This window comes from Perna viridis, chromosome 5 (assembly GCF_037379345.1).
Source record: "Perna viridis isolate PV_CMFRI_1.1 ecotype Kerala chromosome 5, ASM3737934v1, whole genome shotgun sequence".
Lineage (NCBI taxonomy): Eukaryota > Metazoa > Mollusca > Bivalvia > Mytilida > Mytilidae > Perna > Perna viridis.
In genome coordinates this window covers 49,035,333-49,060,008 of record NC_142449.1, presented here as the reverse complement: position 1 = coordinate 49,060,008, position 24,676 = coordinate 49,035,333, and the positions used below count along the sequence as shown (strand labels likewise).

Sequence of the window (24,676 nt, the reverse complement as noted above, 5' to 3'; positions counted from 1 at the left end):
TTTTTGAAAGAAATAACATTAAAAATAACAAAAAAAAAAACGTCCAAAAAGTACAATAACTCCAACATGGTTTAACAGATTAAAATGAAAATTTGACCAACAGATCTCATCATGCTGAACACTCTTACCCATGTCAGAATGTGACCTCTTAGTTCTCTTTTTACTAACGGCGGCCATGTTTTCCGACCGATCAAAAATCCCCACAACAGTTCAATGCAGGATATCCCAAGAAACATTCATACCAAGCTTAGTTCCAATTGGTCAACTAGTGTCAGAGGAGATTTTGGAATGAAATAACATTAAATATAGCAAAAAAAAAAAAAAAAACGTCGAAAAAGGGCAATTATAACTCCAACATGGTTTAACAGATTAAAATGAAAATTTGACCAACGATAGATCTCATCATGCTGCACACTTTTGTCCATGTCAAAATGTGGCTAAACCTATCGGTTTTTGGAGATATATGCAAAAAACTACTGTCTGACCCCTATGTTCTATTTTTAGTAACAAATGCCATGTTTTTTCGACATATCAAAATTTCCAACATTAGTTCTATGCAGGATACCCCTGGGAACATTCTTACAAAGTTTAGTTTCAATTGGTCAAGTAGTGTCAGTTGAGAGGAGTTTTGAAAAATTGTTAACAACGATGACAATGGACGACGACGGATGCCAAGTGATGGCAATAGCTCACATGGCCTTTGGCCAGGTGAGCTAAAAAGCTGACACTGGTAACATTATAACCTATATATATATATACAAAATTATACATGTATATATGGAAAGGTTAAAAAAATGTTTCAGTCTAAAGTATATAGTGCAAACATGATCTGCATTAAGTAAGCAACAAATCACAATCTTTCATCAACTAACAAATTCTAAAGCACTGAATTGCTCACAGGCAGATAGCTCTATAAAACAACTACATTTCATAAAGTAACAATTTTAGCCATAAAAACCATAAAAATGATGTTGATAACAAACTTGATATCTTTGATGGGAACATGGATGGGTTTTAAAATACATGATCAATTATGAGTAATTTATAATATGTGTACTGTGAAACCAGTATTCCAGAGTTTTGCATATTTTGAAACTTTTGGTGGACCTTTTGTTCGGGTACCCTGAAAATGGGTTTGAAGAAATTTTTTTTTTTTGTAAACTTAAATTAAGGTTGAAAAGCAATGAATTTTCAAACAAATTTATTGCTATATCAATAATATAAAAATAAAGTGCATCTCCCTCTTCAATATTTTTATGGCTATGACTAATATAAGGTAAATTGTAATTTTTTGTTTTCAGTTCTTTTTTTGCTTTATTTCTTGCCTCTTTTGAAAGTGCAAAAATAAATAAGCCAAAATATAATGTTGGCAAAAATTCCAACAGCCAATATATCAGGTATTGACAGGTGTGAAAATGTAACTGTTTTCAGTGAACCTAAGGTTACTTGATTATTATCTTACTGAGTAATAAAACAAAAATGACCTGTCGTGTGACTGCAGCAGTAAATTTGTCACAGGTAGCACTAGATCTTCTCTAGGATCATTCATGAAGGATTGTTTGTTACCAAAATGAAATAATTATTATTCTAATTGCAACAAAATTAAATATGATAGAAAACAACCATAATAACTCAATGCCAAAATTTCCTAATTTACAGTAAGAAAAACCTAAATATTTTTTTTCATGACATTGGAAAAAAATTAAATACTTCTATCCCCAATTAGATGTCATGAAAAAATGGCATGTGAACCATAATATTCACTTTTAATGGCCTAAGAACAAAGAAATTAACTTTAAGTGACCTGAAAACCAAGAAATATATTTGAAGTGGCCTAATGACAGATAAAGATCTCTGTACTTAGGTTTCACTGTACATGAATGATTGGAAATTAAAACAATGTACAAACATGCTGGAATGGAATGATGTGGAAACAAAATAATGCTCTGACAAATAACAAAAAACTGCCCAAGCATTGCCTATCAACCAAAAATTATCATGTATCAAGATTCAAATAAAGCTAATATGTCATCACAGTTGTATGACAATGCTAAATTAAAAAAAGATAAAATTAAGATGTTGGCAGTCAAAAATAGAATAATACAAGTCTCTCCTAAGACTAAATGATGACCCTGAACTATTGGAACTGGCTGTTTTTGTAGAAAATTTGTGCTACTAAGCACATTTAGACAATGTCCACATTACAAATCAACAAGTAGATGATTTCCAGGGTCCTCTTTTACTGTAGGGTTTGGCCCTAGCTACCATAATGCTATACAAAATTATAATCAAACATACTCATAAAAGAGTTCCCAAGACAATTAAACCAGACTCCAATATTGTTCTAAACGACATATATATAAAGTTAGCGCCTAGACCAACCTGCAATTACTGGTATATGCAAAGTCCTCTATAAATTTAGAAATTATTGCATTGTTTTTATTATTACAAAAAATTACAACTGACTAAATGACAATAGTAAAAAAAAACTCCCATTTAGGAAATCTGAACATAACATCTTTCTCAAAATCCCATTTTTTAATTAAAATTACAATAACTTCTGAATTAACAGTACACTACAGAACACAAGGAACTTACCATTTCTGCTTGTCTCAGTTGAAAATATTTTATAAAATTAAAGAAATAAAAATCCTACAGGCAAAATGATTCTTGAACTTGAAACTTAACATCACAGAAATGAATTGTACATAGTTTATGGGTGATCTTGGGCAAGGGTATATATAAATGATTCATATGAATTCAATGTCATATAAAATGAGTTATTGCAATATAATGTACACAATGAAATTGAAAATTCACAACATTTTCTCAACCTTAAATAATTAAGTGTCAGTCCCTGTAAAAATCAGGCAGTGGATGAAACATGGTATGAAGAAAACCACCATTTTGATAGTACAATTTGACTATTTGCACCATCAGAATCAAGGAAAACAAACAAGATATGCTGGACTATTGAGATCACTTTCATTGAAATGCACTGAAAATGAACATTTCAAGGGCAGATAACTCTGTCAAAAACCTCATTTTCTAAGATTCTATTGAAAAACTTCTGCACAAAGTCAGACACAGAGATCAAGAACTGCTAATTTCAAAAATAGAGAAAGTATCCTTGAGTGATATTACATTGTCACATTGGTAGGGGTTTTGACATGCATGTTTCTGATTTTTCCCATTTTGCCTGATTTTTACAAACACTAATACTTAATAAATCAACAATGCAAAAAAAAAAGTTGCCAGAAAAAATATAGAGATAAAACATTCTACATAGGTCTACTGTTTTTGGTTCATTATAATGTCTAATATATTCTATCTCAGTCTACTGCCATGGTACTAATGAAAACAGCAATTTAAAATGACAATGCTACATCAAATTGACTCCAAGACTTCCTTCAGGTAAAATCTGGGTGCAAATAAACAATTCAGGGATAGACAACTCTTAGCAAAATCTAAACCTGTCAGGTAAAATTGAGGTGCAAATAAACATTTCAGAGACAGATTACTGTGACCAAACTTAAAAGCTTCCTTCATACTTATTAACATTTTCCAAAATCTTTATCTCAATAAATAACAAATGACTACCAATGTAAGTGTTAGAGAAGCAATATACTGTAAGTATATCATTAGAAACTGTATGTTTCAGATTCTTTAGGTTTTAGCCAGTAACTTATTTTTATACTCAAAGTAATTATCTTTAACAAGGCCTCAAACACAACAAATATGGAAGACTATGGACACATCAACAATGCTGTCATTCAGAGAATGAGAACAAAATTCACATGATTAATTGTCATATGATACAGGGTCACATGATTAATTGTCACATGGTACAGTACATCCATTTCAAAATACTCTTCATCACTTTGATCACTATGCCATTTTTCTCGAGAAGCCAACTTCTTTCAACATCGAAATGCTTCCTTCCACTGCAATGTGAAAATATCTTGATTAGAAAGGACCACATGCCGGATTCAATAGTATATTTTATGGAAAATTCATTCTTGACTTAGATTAATCTCTCAAAGTGACCAAACACGATATGCAGATATGTTCTGTTAACATATTATTTTTCACAGTGCACTAATTTTTACTATTTTGCTATGGTCATATTAGTATGTAACTTGTATGACCATAGCAAAAATAATATTGTGAATTTTTTTTTTCATCCCAACTATAAAATACTGACATTTTTAAAACTGGGAATGTATTCATTTGAAAATACAGGTAAAATTAGTAACCACAAAAATAATTATGTTTACTAGACCTTATAACTGTTAAGGCAACACTTAAAATTATGTGTATTCCCTCCCCTTATCTGCCCCTGCTTCCTGGCTTTCGGTAGGTTGTAGGTAGGGAAAAAAATGCCCCAAAGTTAATTTGTTTCAGTAAAAACCATGATTGATGAAGTTAATGATGTCACTTTGAAAATAAAAATGGCAAAAAATTCTTTGGGTAGGACCAATTTTTATGGGTAGGTAGGGTAAGGGGAAACAATTTCAATCTTGGCCTTAGCCCTTGCAGTAAATGTGATAAAATCTTATTCCATACTAAAATCAAACAAACTTTATTGAATTTCAACAAGTCTGAGACAAGTAAAAGGTTCAGGCTGCCTGTTTGGATATGATTTATAATTTTTTTTATATGCTTTATGTAGATGATACTAGAGATAAAATAATGTCTTCAAATTTCAAAATGGGTTTCCCATACAAATATTGTTCATGTAAAATTTAGTCAATCCAGCTTCATATGAAACTCATGTGAACTTTAAATAAAATTAATATGATTTTTCAAATGAAATTCACTCAACATGACCTTCATGTGAAAAGTTCACATGAAATCCATGTGAAGGCTCAATTCACCTGAATTTCACATGAAACTCGCAATTTTATTTGCTCAATTGAGGTGAAAATCACATGAAATAGTTTTGTCTGTATACTAACCAAATGCATTACCACTACACTCTGAGAACAGTTTAGAGGTTTTAATATTAAATTCTTATATGACGACCTACAAACGTTAAATGATATATTACCCAAAATATCTACCTCTGGGCTATTCAGATGCAGAGTCATTTTTTGTCATATTAGAATAGAAATAATTCATGTTCGGTATGGTATTGTACTCATTTACATACGGTCAGCCTTTATATTCACGTTTTATACCTCCCTTATTAGGTATAAAATAATCAATTATACAGTCCATGTGTCAATGAAAACACCACCATACACCCACCCAATAAATTATTTCTAAGGTAATAAGCATGTTAAATAGAACTACATTTACCAGGTCTTTTGTTGTTATGCTTTCTGCCTTTTCTTTTTCGTTGTTTTCAATGCTGCTATCCGCTCCACTGTTGACCAGAAGACGTAATAAATTACATTTCTTCTTCCGTGGAAAGTTAGCCCCCGCTGCAAAATGCAGTGCTGTGTCACCTGATCTGGTTGTTGCATTCATCTTTGATCGGATCATTTCAGGATTCTTTTCCAAATCACAATTTATGAAAACTTTCACGAGATTCAAATCACAAGTGTCTATTGCCATCATGAGAGGAGTTTTGCTACTTCTATCTTCCTAAAATACAACACAAATAAATTATAAGAATAGAGCATTTCTGGAACATTAAGTAATACCCCACCACAAATGGTAAAAATAGGGGATGGCAAAATGTTCAAAACATGAAAACTTCATTTTGGAATTTGCTGAAAATTAACTTAACCAGTATTTTATTGAAAAAAAAAGAGTTTTCAATAATATTTATAAATCTGTTCTCGGGTTAGTATCTGAAAACCATACAGGCATACAACTTTTGGAGAGTATAACAAAATATCTCGCCACTTATTGTGGTGGGGTATAAAAATTAAATTGAACTTTTCCAGAAAGGTGATCAGTCATCTCCAGTCTGAATATAGTTTATTGGCATTTCTTAAAAACCTTAATGTCAAATTTGATGGAATTTGAATGATTTCAGCTTGTTCACTTTAAGAAAGCAATCTATCAGATAAACAAGATCTGAGCACAAAAAAAACAGTATAGAGTTTCATTTGAATCTGTCTCAGTATAGAGTTTCATTTGTATCTGTCTGATGACTTTTTCAAATCAACAGTAGCAAGTTCAAGATACAAAAGCAAGAGAATTAATAAAGTCAAAAGAAACACACAAAAAGAATAGCTACAACATAATTTTCATGCTTATCAAAATATGTTAACATATGTATATGACCAGTATAGAAGCACATGTGTGATTTTGTGCATGTACTACACTCATTTTTTTTGCAAAACCATATGAAGTACTAATGCCTTTCATATACGACATCATACAGAAAACACATGTTTCTCATAATATACCCCAAAAAATTATTAGTTTTTTCACAATGTAAAACAATAAACATGCATATTGCATAATTTATGCAATTTGGGTAACAGACTTTCACTGATACAAAATGATGGCAAAAAAAATGTACACATGTATGACAAGTGAGCTGATAATATGAAAGGGTATTTTATTGTTAGTATGTGTGTGTGTAGTAATTAAAATATGATAAGTTGCAGATATAATTTGTGAATAGAATTCTTCATATCTAAATCTTCAGCATTCTTCACCGTACTGATGAGATATATTTTCACCCTCTCATTTATCCTGTAGTTTTGAAGCCTTACCCCTAAATCAGTATCAGCTTCGAACATAATCAACATTTTAATGGTCTGTGTACAATCCAGACCTTCCCTTGTCTCACTGGGCAATCTGTGTGACTTCAGAGCTATGTGCAGAGCTGTCAATCCTGCAAGGTAATATAATTATTATATTAATATTAAACAGTGATTTATCAAATATTCCCTGTGTAAAAAAAATTGATCATTCACACTGTGAAATAAATTGTAATGTGTAATTTCAGTCAGACTTTCTTCCACCAAAATGTAAAAAAAATCAATATAATAAATAGGATAATCAATCAGTTACCATGGATACCAAAATACAGTTACTTGTGCCAAGAACACTTGAATGTTTACCTTGTGTACAGAACAATTTCATACTTTACTTATTCACTCTTTTCAATTAATTATCCTATTAATAATTATAATCAATTTATATGTTTTCCATTGTTTTTACTGCCTGGTATTTTCATTCTCATGATACTGCTGTGTTACCAAATATATTGGCAATATCCATTGATAATGTTATATATAAGAGAATTGTTTAATTATACCATAATTTTGATTAGTGAAACTTCCTAAACTACCATAGAAAGAAATTACAACAACATTTATGTCCCATCAATGAAAAAAGGGTATTATATTACTCTGAAAAGTAGATTGATTGATTTATCATGGTTTAACATTCTATGGCAGATATTTCAAGCATTTCAGGAAGAAAATGATTTACCAATCGATTTGACCTTGCTTTGTACTTGTTCAACATACTGAGCTGGATCTTTATTGTGCTACCTCACAGAGGCAACAACCCACAGGTAGGCATGCCACCCCACTCAGACACATTAATCTGACTCCAAGCGAGGCATGCCACCCCACTCTGACACATTGATCTGACTCCAAGCTAGGCATGCCACCCCACTCTTACACATTAATCTGACTCCAAGCCAGGCATGCCACCCCATTCAGACACACTATTCTGACTCCAAGCTAGGCATGCCACCACACTCAGACACATTAATCTGACTCTTGAGCCAACCCTTTGTCACCCTATTCTTTAAATACAACATGCTACCGAATTTAGTCTTTTGTGTAACTCGGCCTGGATTTGAACCCACAAGGATTAAAATGATCTGAACAGAAGCAATACATACTGTCACTTTCACTTCTAGCATTTATATGGATGTCTGGTGATTCCAGTAACATTTTTGTTATCTGTATTGATTCATCACCCTTTTCTACTGATAACTGTAATGGTGTCCTCAGATCATAGGTTTCAAGAGTTAGCTGTACCTACAATGTAAAAAACAAGAATAATACATTATAACTATGGTATGTTGGGGGAAAAAATTGTGATAGAGAAAAATAGCAGGTTGAGAATTTGTTGGAAAAAAAGAAAGAGAAGAATGGATGAGAAAACGAAAAGGCAGATGCAATAGGTGGGAAACAGAATATCAGAGGCAACAGGTAGGGAAACAGAATGGTAGTGGCAATAGGTGGGGAAACACAATGGCAGAGGCAATAGGTGGGGAAACAGAACGGCACAGGCAATAGGTGGGAAACAGAATGTCAGAGGCAATGGGTGGGGAAACAGAATGGTAGTGGCAATAGGTGGGGAAACACAATGGAAGAGGCAATAGGTGGGGAAACAGAATGACCGGGGCAAAAGTTGGGGAAACATAATAGCAGAGACAGTAGGTGGGAAAACACAATTACAGGAGCATTAAATGAGGAAACAGAATGGCAAGGGCAATACATTTTAGCTAGGGAAACAGAATGGCTGGCAAAAAAGGTGAACAAAAATTATAAGGGGCAGAATTTTGTTATAGATTTTCAATTTTCAAATGTTTTTTTCAGTAGTATCAAATTTCACAACAAAATGTTTGGTCATTAAATAATGCATTTCTCACCATTATACAGGTGAAAATAAAATGGGTATTTTGTACTCTTGTCACCATATTCTATATAACTTTGAATATAATGAGAATGGATTTGGTGAATATGTCAAAGAGACAACAACCCTATCGGGAAGAAAAATGTCAGCTCAAGGCCACCCATGGGTCTTCAATGAAACCCTCACACTACAGAGCAGGCAGCAGCTGACCCCAAAATAACATTATAAACAGGTACAGTAAAAAAGTTGCCCATATATACTCCAGCAACATAAAAGTAACCTTAAAGTGAATACGAAACAATACAATACATACCGAGGCTGGACTTGGGACAGGCACAAAAGATGTGGCAGGAGTTTACTTTGACATATTATCCTTATTCATTTCATTTTTTCTATCAACTATAAATGTTTCCTCAGATTAAACAAAGTAATTGTACTGTTATCATATTAGATTTGATAACTAATTATACATATAAGTGTATCGTGACAGACATTCATTAGATTAAGAAGGTATTCTGATTCAAAAATGCTCCAAGAATTTATTTTCTCTATTTCTCAGTGATTATAATCATCTCTCCAGCAGTTGTGTAAATATTAATAATCTCAAATGAAAGTTTTTTTGTGCTCAGGAGATGATGGGTTTAAATTCCATTGTAATGTCATCAGATCAAACTGTTTTGCTTCATGATGTTATATACAAAGTTAAGAAGAAATTGAACTTTGATTGTGAATTGTCCTGTACTGAGAATTTAGAAAAAGACAGGGTCTTACTTTATAACTCATGGATAACTTGATTTTTCCAATCTTGATGAAATTGTGGTATTTTAAGCACTTACTAATGGTTGTGCTGAAAACACCTTCATTTGAATTAGGCCTTAAAAAAATTGACCTGTTATTCTGCTAACCCTACAAACTCTAATTTTTTTGTAAAAATGAAATACATGTATAGGTATCTAAAAATTTAAAATATCACACGTCAGGCCCTAACATGGAATCTCAAAGGAGAAAGGAAGAGAAGTCGGCCTTGCAATACATGGTGAACAGAATAAAACAGGAAAAGAAGTCGGCCTTGCAATACATGGTGAACAGAATAAAACAGAAAGAGAAGTCGGCCTTGCAATACATGGTGAACAGAATAAAACAGGAAGAGAAGTCGGCCTTGCAATACATGGTGAACAGAATAAAACAGGAAGAGAAGTCGGCCTTGCAATACATGGTGAACAGAATAAAACAGGAAGAGAAGTCGGCCTTGCAATACATGGTGAACAGAATAAAACAGGAAGAGAAGTCGGCCTTGCAATACATGGTGAACAGAATAAAACAAAGACATGAAAAAATAGGGAAAATCTGGAATGAGAACAGCATAGGACAGAGTTGAATGGAGGCTGCTTGTAGGCAACATATGACTAAGTAAATAAGTCAAATTTCAATGGGTTGAAAAAATATTTAAACCCATGACTACATGATAAATACATGTACACGTAATTCTCCTCAATAGGAGCAGTCCTCCTGACATTGTACTTATACCTATATATTTAGCCTAAACAGAGTTTTCCTTATACATGTACTATATGTACATTACATATCAACCAGTACTAACTGACCTTTACATAACATTTACAGTAATAAGAAATTATCTAAAATACTTTACCATCTAAGTCCTAAACAAATATTATGATCTGTTTTACAATGATAAGGAATAACAAGGAAATATTTATACTATTAACACAATCTTCAATCTTTCAATTACTAATCCTACATAAGACTCTTCCAACATGTCAACATACAGAAGTATTGACTGATTGATTGATTATGGTTTCACATCAAATGACAGATATTTCATGTACTTCAGGATGAGAACCTTAGATCAATCAAATAGACACTGCTTTGTTTAAGTCTAACACACTGAGCCAGAGTCCCAAAATGTTTCCTTAACAAAAAATGTGAAAAAAAAAATTCACTTAGGTTAATCATACAGTGCTAAATAACAACCTAACTTACTGAACTATAATGCTTTGCAAGTAATTTTCAAAGTTTTATCTTAAAAGATCATAATATATGTACTATCATAAAATTTTGAAAAAAAAAATCACTTTCAAAAGGGGAAATGGGCCCCCTGGGTTCTATTTTATACCCACCTACAAAAACTATTCAACTAAGCTGAGACTTTAACCAACAATTTTACACAGGTACTTTAAGCACATTGACCAATAGATCATTGACCTTTGAACTATTTACAGTCTCACCTTTCCTTGTATGTTAGGATCTGCTCCATGATCAAGTAAACACTGAACTAATTCTGCTTGGTTGGTAAAAACTGCTAAAAATAGGGCAGTCTAAAAATATACAAAATATAATAAAATAAAATATTGAATACTACACTGTTATATAAATGTATCAGCACTAATGTTATATATTCATGTATTTTTTCCTTTCAAAAATAAGCAAAACATGAAGTTGGGTGTATTTTTGTCCTAAATGCATGTACATTAACATCCCGTTAGTTTCTAATAGTAAAAAAATGGGAAATTCTCAGGAACAAGAAGATAATATCAGACAGCAATTACTTGCAATATATGCCCCATTTTTGTGAGATCACAAACTAAATTTTAAATCAATCAATCAATAAGGAGACTAGATAATTTTGCGATACATGTAATTCAATCAGATGGAGGGACAGACAGACAGTTAAAGGATGTAATTCCAATACGCATCCACTCATCAAATGGGAGTATTAAAATCCCTTACAGAATTAAACTGACGATGAGCACATAAATGCTGTGTGCAAATACACGACAGTACTTCTCATAGAGGCTGACAGCTGACAACCAAATGGTTTAAATACATACCCTCCACATATTGTTTTGTTTATTAATGATATCAGACAACAGATCAGATGAATCTAAGAAGTACAAGACTTTCTCCATATCTTCATCAGTAAAATCATCAGCTATCACCAAAGAATGAAGAACACTGAAAAACAAATCATCATATACAAAACAATATATAATTTTCTTTCTTTATTCTTCCTACTTGTATGTTACTATGATTAATCTGTTGTATGTGATAACAAAGGGATTGAAAAGTAAGAAGAGGGGCACACTTTATGCTCATAATAATTCACTGCTATATGGACAGTAACTTGTAACAACCAGATAATAAATAAACTTTACAAAAAAAAATTGATTACTTCAGGAATGTTTCTAATTTTTTTATCAAAGTCATGCAAAATAACCAACCTCAGGGCAGTTTATGATGAGGTAAAAAGTGTCCCAAAATAACCAACCTCAGGGCAGCTTCATGAAGTACAAACTGACCAACCTCAGGGCAGTTTAGGATGAGGTACAAACTGTCCCAAAATAACCAACCTCAGGGCAGCTTCATGAAGTACAAACTGTCCCAAAATAACCAACATCAGGGCAGTTTACGATGAAGTACAAACTGTCCGAAAATAACCAACCTCAGGGCAGTTAACGATGAGGTACAAACTGTCCCATAGTAACCAACATCAGGGCAGCTTCCTGAAGAACAAACTGTCCCAAAATAACCAACCTTAGGGCAATTTACGATGAAGTACAAACTGTCCCATAATAACCAACCTCAGGGCAGCTTCATGAAGTACAAACTGACCAAACCTAACCAACCTCAGGGCAGTTTGCGATGAGGAACAAACTGTCCCAAAATTACCAACCTCAGGACACCTTGAAGACCTACAAACTGTCCAAAACTAACCAACCTCAGGGCAGTTTACGATGAGGTACAAACTGTCCCAAAATAACCAACCTCAGGGCAGCTTCATGAAGTACAAACTGTCCCAAAATAACCAACATCAGGGCAGTTTACGATGAAGTACAAACTGTCCGAAAATAACCAACCTCAGGGCAGTTTACGATGAGGTACAAACTGTCCCATAGTAACCAACCTCAGGACAGCTTCCTGAAGATTTACTGTCCCAAAATAACCAACCTTAGGGCAATTTACGATGAAGTACAAACTGTCCCATAATAACCAACCTCAGGGCAGCTTCATGGTGTACAAACTGACCAAAACTAACCAACCTCAGGGCAGTTTACGATGAGGAACAAACTGTCCCAAAATTACCAACCTCAGGGCAGCTTGAAGAACTACAAACTGTCCAAAACTAACCAACCTCAGGGCAGTTTACGATGAGGTATAAACTGTCCGAAAATAACCAACCTCAGGGCAGTTTACGATGAGGTACAAACTGTCCCATAGTAACCAACCTCAAGGCAGCTTCCTGAAGAACAAACTGTCCCAAAATAACCAACCTCAGGGCAGCTTCATGAAGTAAAAACTGTCCCACAATAACCAAGCTCAGGGCAGTTTACGATGAAGTACAAACTGTCCCATAATAACCAACCTCAGGGTAGCTTGAAGAACTACAAACTGTCCAAAACTAACCAACCTCAGGGCAGTTTACGATGAGGTACAAACTGTCCGAAAATAACCAACCTCAGGGCAGTTTACGATGAGGTACAAACTGTCCCATAGTAACCAACCTCAGGGCAGCTTCCTGAAGAACAAACTGTCCCAAAATAACCAACCTCAGGGCAGCTTCATGAAGTAAAAACTGTCCCAAAATAACCAAGCTGAGGGCAGTTTACGATGAAGTACAAACTGTCCCATAATAACCAACTAACCAACCTCAGGGCAGCTTACAATGAGGTACAAACTGTCCCAAAATAACCAACCTCAGGGCAGCTTCATGAAGCACAAACTGTCCCAAAATTGGTTAGGAAACCTTCAAATTTAATATCTAATCTGTTCCAGTTAAAAACTAATATTTCACTTCACCAAAGCTTTATTAAGTCAGGAATTATTTAAATTGGAGACTGTTGATCAATCTACGTTAATGACATCACAGATCTATCAATCAACCTGCCTTTCAGACTACCTCTTAAACTACATGTAGTCTTGTTTCAACCCTAGCCATTCTAGTAATTTATGAATCAAACACTGTAAAATAAATTCATCACCTACTCTATTCCATTCAGATAGATGTTCAAGAATCAAGAAGATCTGGTATAAATATTACCATAGATTCTAAATCATTTAAAATATATCAGAAGATTCAATATTTTCCCTTTGTGGTAAAACTTTGTAATCAAATTACATGTACAAACAAATCCCTGAACATTCTAGAAATAAACTCATTGCAAAGAAATTAAGCACCTATAGATAACACTGAAAGTACAATATCAATATACTACTGTAAAGTTGTTATATACAAATATTACATGTATATGCAAATTACCTGTCTCCATCCTCATCAATATCAGGAAAATCAAGATGAGGCTGTTTAGGAGGTGATGGCTGGCCGTCCTGGGTTCTACGCTTCCTTGTATTATCCACAACATCATGTACAGGAGACAGATGACAGTTTTCAAATGTGGTAGCCACTTTACTGCTCGGACTGGCATTGTTAGAATACTCTGTAATAATACTGTTAATATCATTCAGATCACTATCCACAACATTACTCATTGGACTCTGAGCATCACTGCTACTAGAACTGCTATTCTCATTTAAATAGTCAAAAGATTTTGAGTGCCTGTGAATATGTGAAATTTCCTCAAAGAGAGGAAATTGTTGATCTGTGAGTGATCGTAGGAATGGATCATCTAGGTCATATGCTGGCCCATATGGAGCCTCATCTGTTTCAATGTCATCTGAAATTTAAGACATATGTAACATGTATATATATATATGGATAAATCATACAAGTCTTAGACTGGCCCATATGGAGCCTCATCTGTTTCATTGTCATTTGAAACTGAAGATCAAAAATATACAGTGGCTTATTTAGATTAAATCAGAAGATGGTCCAGAGGAAACATCTTGTTTTCAGTTGATTCCACATAGTGAAACACATTTGTTTTTTAACTCTTGCCAACACCAAATACATACATTTCAAAAGTCTCAGAAATAACTAAAATCAAAAGGGCAATCTACAGTGTCTAAAGTAAGCTTAAAAATTCAAGCACTGTTCACACATTTTGTAGCTTGTAGTGTCAAATGTAAAAGTATCTACATGTACATGCATCGAGCACACATAAATATCCATAAATAGGAATTCTAAATGGCATACATGTACATCAAATCAATATCATTTTAAATTCCATCATTTTAACCTGGACTCACCTTTTAAGGATCCTGGGCCATCCAACACTTCTGGTAACCTCCTACTCATATGCTGATGTGAAAGTCGATTATTACCAGGCCCATCAGCAACATTTGGGTCAGATTGTGTCAGTTGATTGCGTCTATTATACTGCCAAAATGGGTAATTCTGTCGTGACCAGACCTGACAACTGAAATCAACACCCTGGACAAATGATGTACCCCCACTTAATGTGTACTTAGATCTGTCATGTCCATTAGGAATCTGGTTGCTATTAGTAACATAGGGAAAGCCATCAGGGGCATCAACTTTCACAACACTACCATAAAGTTCAGACACTTTAAGATCAGGTACAAACTGTTGTCTCTGTGATGTACTGGAAGGTACTGGAGATCCATATTGAGACTTTCCTCTCTGTAGTAATTTACTCTGCATAACAAATTACAAAAGTACCAATGTAAAAGGTTTCAAGCATCAAAGTCTTCAAATATACAGAAACTTGACCATTTAATGTACTGCTTTGACTGATAACATGGTTTTTTTTTCCTTCTTGAAAAGACAGCAGTAAACTAAACACCATATTAAAGTACTACTAAATTGACAGCAGGGATGTCAGTAGTATTTTAAGTCATAAAAAAAAGAAAAAGTAGCAGATAAACTGATTAAAATTTTGCAAGAGTTCACCCATTTTTGAAAATAGAGCAGACGTCAAAAGATGAGCAAGTAGCCGTCCAATGTTACTAGTTGACAATTTCTACTGACATCCCTGAGCAGTATCACTAAATTCACATACCAGTATCCATGAATTTGTGTACCAGTATCACTGAATTCATGTACCAGTATCACTGAATTCACATACCAGTACCACTGTGCTCTCATAACAGTATCACTGAGCTCTCATACCAGTATCACTGGTGCTTTATCAGCACAAATATACCTCTAACTAGAGATTATTTCCTCAAATACCAGGCAATAGCTCTCTGGTCAGTATTTCAATTGAGGAAGAATTTGAGGACAAAATTTCCTTCAAAATTTACCCCTAGTGTGTTAGCTGATGTTTTAATACTACTTGTATGACTGAATAAAGATAGTTTAGATGCACAAATGTACATTTATCATGTGTAAGAAAAGGTATTACTTATATTGGCCAAAAGGTAAAATCAGGACTTACAGGTACATGTACATGTGCAGTGACTTACACATACTTGATCACAAAATTTCAAATTGGAGGAAACAAAATTAACATGATGTTGAGATAAAGAGCTGCGCCATGAGCGCATGATAGCTGATATACTAAACATTAAGCTTTTCAGTTAACACACAAAAATCTTTCAGTTTTGTGGTATGTGATGAAAATATTTTTAGTAGGAGTGCGAAAATGTACACACTCCTCAACATTAATTTTTATGAAAAAATGCCAAAAATAAAAAAAAACAACATAAAATTGAAATTGAATAGAAAATGAAAGGGAGCCTTAGACCATGGACACAAAGAATATCTCAAAGTTTTGTGGCCTTAGTTTAAAAAGCATTTTTAAAGTTCAAGCAAGAAAACAGAAAAAAAACATCAAACCTTTTTAAGAAAATGTGCCAAAAATGGAAAACATGACATGAAATTTAATAGAAGACAAAAGAGAGCCCTGAATAATTGCCAGAAGCATATTTAATGGTTATAAAAGAGGTATTGAATTATATACATTTGTAAATGAATTACAATTACACTAAATTTTTGTGTAGAGATCAGAAATAGTAGGGAAGTTCCTGGCAGGACCGGTGACATAAGATTTTTGATCCTGAAGGATAACAAGAGGCTCCTAGGAGCCTGAATTGCTCACCTGGTTAAATTTTTGCTTTTCAAGGGCAATAACTCTAACAAGAAATTGTCCAACAATTTTGACTCCATGAAGACTTTGGTAGGGCTTATCATGAGGATCATTTCATCAGTCGAAAGTTTCATTCTATCTATTATAATTTTCAAGATATTGACTGAAAACTGCAAAAAAATGTAATTTTTTGCCTATCAAGGGCAATACCTCTTATATGGAGTCATCTGACAACTTTGATCCCTGGAAACTTTTGAAAGCCATATACAAGAATCATTTCAGCAATTGAAAGTTTCATTCTACCTATCATAGCTTTCAAGATATAGGCTGAAAACTGTAAAAAAAAAAGTCATTTTTCACCTCTCAAGGGCAATAACCCTTTCATGGTGTCATCTGACAACTTTGATCTCAAGACACTTTTGTAGGCCTTATAATAAGGATATTTCAGTAATTGAAAGATATTAGCAAAACTTAACTGTTTTGGAGATATATGCAAAAATCTGCTGTCTGACCCCTATGTTCTATTTTTAGCAACGGCTGCCATGTTTTTTAACTGATCAAAAATCCAAACGGTCATTTTGTTAAGGATACCCTACAAAACAAAAAACTAACTTTCATTGAATTCTGTATAGTAGTTTTTGAGAAGAAGATTTTTGAAAGAAATAACATCAGAAACAGCAAAACACGTCCAAAAAGGGCAATAACTCCACCATGGGTCAACAGATTTTCACTAAAATTTGACTTTAGATAGATCTCATCATGCTGAATACTTTTATCTATGTCAGAATATGGCTAAGCCTAATGGTTTTGGAGATATATGTAGAGATCTGATGTCTGACCCCTATGTTCTATTTTTAGTAACAGCTGCCATGTTTTTTAACCATTCAAAAATCCAAATGGTCATTTTGTTGAGGATACCCTACAAAACAAAAAACTAACTTTCATTGAATTCTGTATAGTAGTTTTTGAGAAGAAGATTTTTGAAAGTAATAACATCAAAAACAGCAAAAAACGTCCAAAAAGGGCAATAACCCCAACATGGGTCAACAGATTTCACCAAAATTTGACCATAGATAGATCTCATCATGCTGAATACTTTTACTCATGTCAAAATATCGCTAAACCTAACAGTTTTGGAGATATATACTGTCTGACCCCAATGTTTTATTTTTAGTAAGGTGGCCATGTTTCTTAATTGATCAAAAATCCAAACAGTCATTTTGTGCAGGATACTCTAAGGAATAGTTAATATAACTTTCATGCAAATCTATTCAGTAGTTTCAGAGGAGAAGATGTTTGAAGAAATTGTTAACGACGACAACAGACGCCAAGTGATGGCAATAGCTCACATAGCCTATGGCCAGGTGTGCTAAAAAAAAAAAATAAAAGCACAAAAGTCATGGTTGATTTCTGTCCATAATATTTTGTTAGGTTGCTCAATTTAGTACTATTGTATCATCTTTAAAACCAAAAGTGTGTAGATGAATTTGAGAATTCATTCATACATGTACAGCCTGTAAAAATTCAATATGGCTGTTGCATTGTGGGGTGAAGTGAGCTATGCAGACTAGAAACAGACATACACACCTCATGATGAATGGAACCAACCAAAGATTCAATAAATTATAGGTTGCAACATAGTAAATTTCTGGCATTTAATTGGAATCTTTTATTGATACAGAAATGTACTTGTTGTAACGTACATGTATATCTATTGTACATGTATTTGATACTTGGATGGTCCCATTCATTGTGAGGTTTAATGTGAGTTTTCAGTCTGTGCAGCTCACTTTACGCAAAATGCAACAGTCATGCTGATTTAACAGGATGTATAAATGAAACCTTGGCTTGTTAAACCTGGGAACAAAAATGCTTAAATATAAAGGTTACCAGATACTTTAAAATAATAAACCAAGTACATGTACTTCAACTTAATATAACAGTAACTAAGTAGATTCTTATAAATGAATGTCATGTGATCTATTAACCAATGATATCATGTGATCTATTAACCAATGATATCATGTGATCTATTAACCAATGATGTCATGTGATCTATTCACCAATGACCATGGATATGACAATGGTAAAATATACACAAGCAGTAGTGTATTGACTTACATTATTTACATTTTCTATTTTAAGACTGTGTAAAAGATCACAGATGTCCTCAGTGCTCTTCTCTGTCCTTTCATTGTCGTTCTGCAGACGTGTCATATCTATAATAATACCACAAATATCACAGAAATACAAATGTATGTGTTTATAATTATGTGACATATTTTAGTAAACAGGGCAAGAGGAATTAATATATTATATACATTTGCACTTCAAGAAAGACAATATTTAAACCATCTTCAATCAGTCTTGTCTCTGTACATGTACATAGTGACACACAGTAATATATTCAAATGTACAATAGAATATTACATGTTTCTGTTTATATGTTTGTAAATGTCTAATAACTATATTTGTATCATTGTATGTAATTGTCACATACAAATGTATGCTCTTAGAAGGGTCCTTTGATTGGAATAAACATATTTAATTCTTTCAAGTACATGAATATTCATGTAGCTTTTGCTTTATATTAAAAGCATAAGTAATTTTTACTCGATATTCTGTACATGTAGGGTGAGACTATATTTTTTTTTTTCAGGTCATTTTAAAAAAATCATTTCGGGAGGATTTTCCATTATTTGACAAGTAGCACTACATTTAACATGTACATGTAGGTTAATACTTTTTTTGAGATATTTGGGTTCAGGAAAACACAGTAACAACCAATCCCTTGTACATTGCTATATCATAATTATGTTTTTAATTCATAAATAAGCCTGAAATTAAGCTTAGATGTCTTATGTCAAATATAAACCCTGGATATCAATTGTTCGACTTCCAACTCAACTCAATTTTAACCTGTAGTTTATTTGTTTTAAAGGAGGTAATTAAGCATATTAAGTAGATATCCTAAGTGAAAAGACAGAAGAAATATTTTTGAACTGGAAGATTTGTGCCCTCTTGACTGGAGATTCACATGTATTAAAAGTTCATCTAATTAAAATAAAAACCCCAGGGGACGAAGTTGTTAGTTAAAGCAGGAGGGGAGCAGGACTGCCATAAATTCAAGGCAGCGTCTCCTCATCCACACATTCAGTGTTCTAGCTAGGATTTGAAAATAGAGGGGTGCAGAGAAGAGGTCACCTTAATGCGTAGCATTTTTTTTTTTTCAGCAAAAAAGGGATATTGATTTTGTATGTTTGTGTTAAGTCAGTAATTTGTATTCTTATTGCTTACCTGCCAACATCTGAAATTGAAGGTCGCATCATAATTTGCAAACTGAGTAAATTTGACAGCATGATAAATATATGCATGACACCCTTACTGTATTGAAAGACCTTTCTCAAATGACCAAGTCCTTTTAGAAAACAGATACATCTTATATAACCCATATTAATAGAAGTGAATAAGTTGGAAATGTATTACTGAGGCCTTCAGTTCCCTTATGAAAGAGTTACAATTCAGTTTCAATATTTTCTGGATGTTGTGTGGGCAATATTTGTCTATGTTCGAACAGTGAGGCTACATAATTGCTCATGTTGGTGATAAGTGCAAGAGATTCTTTACATTTACCACATAATACGAGGTAATATGTTGCATGAATTTTTAAAAATATTCAATATTGCTCCAATTAAATATCAAAACCTTAAGTAAGTAGAACTGAAGGAATATCATTTCCTATAACTATTACAATTACAACTTATGGAAAATATCCTTTACTGTCGAAAATAAATGGCCGAAAATATAATTCCCACGTGTTAAAAAAGGTATGGAATGTTCTTAAAATTTTAGTTTCTACAAAGAACGACCAGTATAAATGGATATGTTTCACATGTCAAGGAGAAATTGTCTGACCAATACTGACTTACTATATCTTGTGATTACCCTTAAACCTGCTAGAAAAAAAGTTTTGTTTCCCTTTTTATGTCCGCAGGATATAATACTAACCATTTTTCAGTCATTACCTATTCAATCAATGTACGAAAAGGAAAAAGAAACAAGAAATTAGTCACTTTCGAAACTTGTTGGAACTCGGATATCGAAGACGAAGTTTGTTTACATGATCGTAAACAGTTGTGGGGGAATTGAAATAATTCTCCTTACCAGAACCAGTATCTAGATGTTCTATTGGTTCTAGTCTTTGGTTCCTTTTGTTCTGGGGTGTTATAGAATCGTCAATCCGCATTCTATTCGTTTGTTTGGTTTAAAGTATACATTTTCACCAGGAACATTTTCTTCTTGATGATAAATATTTGGAGTTCCGAATGTTAAGATCTTTGTAGTTACCTCCCCTGCAATTTCTTAATTCCCCTCCCCCCCAAAAAAAACAATTCAAAATGAACCAAAGCTTTCAGCATTGATACAAATATTTTTTTGTGCTTTCACAAATTTATGACATTGAATTCCAGTAAATTGCATAATTAAATGATCTCAAAAGATTTATAGATTTTTTTTCCAAAATGACATTCGATGCCCGAGAGTATCCGAGAAGCAGGAAAGACTTGGGACTTTCCCTCTCCCAAAATAATTATACGCAAATACATTTGTGCGTGAAGGGGTGACTGCCCACATAACAAATTAATTAAACGTAGTTACAAAAAGGAAGAAAAAAAATTACGAAGAGGAATGGTTCATTTTCAGACTCCAATTCATCCTTAAAAAAAGCAATTAGTGGATATAGTCATTTGATTTATATATAGGAGACTAAAACTTTTGATATTTATAATGATTATGAATCCGTGGTTCATTATTCAATTTATTGTAGGTTTACCACAGGTTGACATATAAAAGAAATATATATCTTCCTGGCTCTATAAACAACAGACTATCCAATGAAAACAAGTTTGAGCATAGATTATACTCTAATTTCAGGGGTAAACATAGGGGAGGATCATTTGATGAAAGGGTGTGGCAATACATTCTGGTCTCTGGTATCTAGAAAATTTCTGACCTCCAAATATAATCTGGTACATACTGAATATTACATGCCAAAATCTCTATTATATGCCGTATCAACACAAGACTCAGTCCTATATCAGCCCAAGGGCCACCGGTCCGCGAGGTAATACAGGTCGAGGCCTAGGGTTATGTCATGTTCATTATTATTTTAACTGGACTTCAGGTATGTGAAGGGATGCGATATAGGTCTAGGTGTGTGATATATAGAGAGTATGCTATGTAGCCTATAGGATGAACGATATATTAGGTCTAAAAAAATCCCTTATAAAGAATAAACAATAAGGTATATTTTAATCTAAATACATGATATATACTGATTACATGCCAAAATCTGTATTATATGTCATATCAACCCGACAGTCCTATTATTACCCAAGGGCCTCCGGCCCGAGGTGTGATATAGGTAGATGGTTGATACATATACGGCATGTGATACAGATATTGACATGCCGTGTTCATTATATCATGTTTTAACTGTATTTCAAGTTTGTTACGAGTGGGGTGTGATATATGGTATGCGATGTAAGTCTAGAGGTGTGATATAGGGTATTTGCTACAGGTCTAGAGGGATAATACAGGGTATACGATATAGGGGTTAAACAATCACTTATAATGCATATGCATAATAACGTATATTTTATTCAGAATATATCAAATTACGGTATGCTATAAATGTCTGGTATTGTGATATAGAATTTAATAAATCACTTATCATGCATATTCAAAAAACGTTTATTTAATCTATAAATAGTTTTGATATATTTAAATTTCTTGTATAATGAAAATAAATAATCTAGCCAACAGTTAGACATATTTCCCCTTTTTCAAAGTAAAAGAGTATAGTCGACGAAGATTATAGTCTAGCACAATTTCTCATTCTCATTCAAAAAAGTCAAAGCGAAGCAGCAATATAGTCTTCCTCTGAGAATTGAGCCATTTTTGTGTTTGTAAATTTAACACCGATTCCTGCCAAATCTTTGACTGCTTTGATAATGTCGACGTATGACTTTGACCAAGAAAACTTGATCCACCTTTGATAGTGTCAACGGGGCTTAACATGATAAACTATGAACTATACCAATAGTTCTTTGAAAAGTGCATCTAATTTTCTCAGGAATATACATAATTTTTCAATGATTATTTTATTATATAGTGACAGAAGTCCTTTCATTTTGTGCTCATTTGGGTTTTGTCTATTAAATTCCTTTATATTACATTATTGTTACAAATAAAAAAAAATATTGAAATTCAATTTAATGTCTTGAGATAATTGATAAAAGTTAATGGTGAATGATTATGAAGCAGAAGATCTTATTTTGCTTCTGAAAAAAATAAGGAAAAGGGAGAGTATGTATGTCACGACCTCGTCTACGTAAATCTAAAAAAAAAAACGGCTTGACAGTAAAATTGCAAAAATAAAATGGTCGTTCCCATGGGTATTTTTTTTTATTCAGAAATGAGTAGATGTAGGCCTTCTTGATAAGAGATCTATGACTAAGAGGCGTGGGGAAACTACGTTAAGCTTCTCGTTTGGTACGACAATTTTGATAGGCTTGTCCTTAGAGAAATATCTGTATTCATATTGCATCCTTGCAAATGTTGCTCACCGAATACGCATAATTTATCATTACTAAGTCGCTAATATTGTTAGCGACTTCTCGCATTCGTATTTTCAGTACTTACTATTCGCATATGATTTGCATAAATACGTAGTTATACGCCACGTAATGCTGTAGATCCTCTCCGTGTTTACCGCCATATCGTCACATTTATTGCTTCATATGAGGAAAAATGTAACTCTAAAGTATTATACCCACGTGTTCTACGCGTGTGTTTCTTGCTGGTACGAGAACGGGGAGTTTACATGAAATGATCGGTTAGCTTTGAACATTACCCAGTTTCCGATTCAGGCACTTGGGCTCGTTACAAGACTATATATAGGTCATATACATTAGCGCGTCCCGGTATTTCGAATTATTCATCGCCAGTTGCTCAATCTGGTTCCTGAACAAGTTCACTGGTCAATATCATAAGCGACCCAAAGATCGCTACACCGCACCTCTTTTAAAATATATCATACACATGTCTATGCGTGTTTTATTTTATTTTATTTTTTTTTGCTTGTATTGGAACGGGAAGTTTGCATTAAAAGATAAAATGATCACATTGGGATGTTTGAAAACATTCGGGTCATCACGGTTACGAAAAACACGCAATTATATCAAGGGAACCAATATTCTAGCGGAAGTCACCCGATTTTAGAACATATCGCATTCGTACCATTTCGGATGTTTTTTGTTTGTATACAGTTTATTTACAAATCCTGCAATACATGGAACCTGTACATGTACAAACAAAATTCGGATGTTGAAAGTAAGCCAAAACCAGTGACAGTGAATATTTGACGATTAACCACTTTTAAGACTTTACTCTTTGATATATAAACTGTTTCAAAACGAAGGATATTCTAAAGGAAGCAGGACAGGGGCGTAGCTAGGCCTGTTTTAGTTGTACGCAAAATTACGGCGAGGGGTCTTGGGGGGGGGGGGTCGCTCAAGACCCCCAATGAGTCCGGCAAGGCAAAGTCCTGAGGGAAACTCCTGAATTTTAACGATTTTGGAGCCAGTTTTTCAGAGCCTATACTACGTTCATGGTATGCATATGTGATAAATAACCTTTATTTCATCTTTAAAATGTGTGTTTTTATTTTTGTTACTTTTTCCGAAAGTACGCAACTGCGTATTTGCGTATAGGCAGCTACGCCCCTGCAGGAGTAATCAAGGGAACCAAGATTATAGCGGTAATCAAAAGAATGTAATCCAGGGACAAAGACCAGACATGGAAAACAGACATACACAACAAAGAACATAAAGTAACTAAAATCATACATATAAAGTAACAAAAGTAAATGAGCAACTCGGACTCCACTAAAAACTGGGAGCATGGACCAGGTGCACCGGTAAGGTAAGCGTCCTGGAGTTATTGGGAAAACACGCACACGTACAACAGGTGTTACATAGACACGCACGACGGTGTCGATTAAAAAGCGGGAGACGCTGACTATAGTGCACAAACCTGATCTCTTGAAGTGTTTTAGGTTGTAATTTATGGAGTTGTTTGGTATTTTTTAGTGA

The 24,676-nt window shown here is 33.7% G+C and overlaps 1 protein-coding gene across 1 annotated transcript; it reads right to left on the bottom strand.

The window, feature by feature from the left end:
* Window positions 1-1,287: 1,287 nt before the first annotated feature.
* Window positions 1,288-20,851, bottom strand: LOC148618072 (uncharacterized). The gene is made up of 10 exons (XM_088585932.1): window positions 20,688-20,851; window positions 18,645-18,742; window positions 14,722-15,130; window positions 13,835-14,249; window positions 11,409-11,532; window positions 10,806-10,895; window positions 7,820-7,958; window positions 6,675-6,796; window positions 5,302-5,589; window positions 1,288-3,944 (listed from the first exon to the last, which is right to left on the bottom strand). The coding sequence occupies exons 1-10, from the start codon at window positions 20,767-20,769 to the stop codon at window positions 3,921-3,923; spliced, it is 1,791 nt and encodes a 596-aa protein (XP_088442058.1). The 5' UTR covers window positions 20,770-20,851; the 3' UTR covers window positions 1,288-3,920.
* Between the last annotated feature and the right edge of the window lie 3,825 nt (window positions 20,852-24,676).

Bases quoted from the DNA above. Each gene is read 5' to 3' on its own strand.
- LOC148618072 (XM_088585932.1), bottom strand. From the start codon at position 20,769: ATGCGGATTGACGATTCTATAACACCCCAGAACAAAAGGAACCAAAGA. The intron at 10,896-11,408 runs GTATGTATTTAA...GTATATTTTTAG, and splicing joins AACAAAACAATATGTGGAGG to ACTGCCCTATTTTTAGCAGT. The intron at 3,945-5,301 runs GTAAATGTAGTT...TTCACATTGCAG, and splicing joins GCATAACAACAAAAGACCTG to TGGAAGGAAGCATTTCGATG.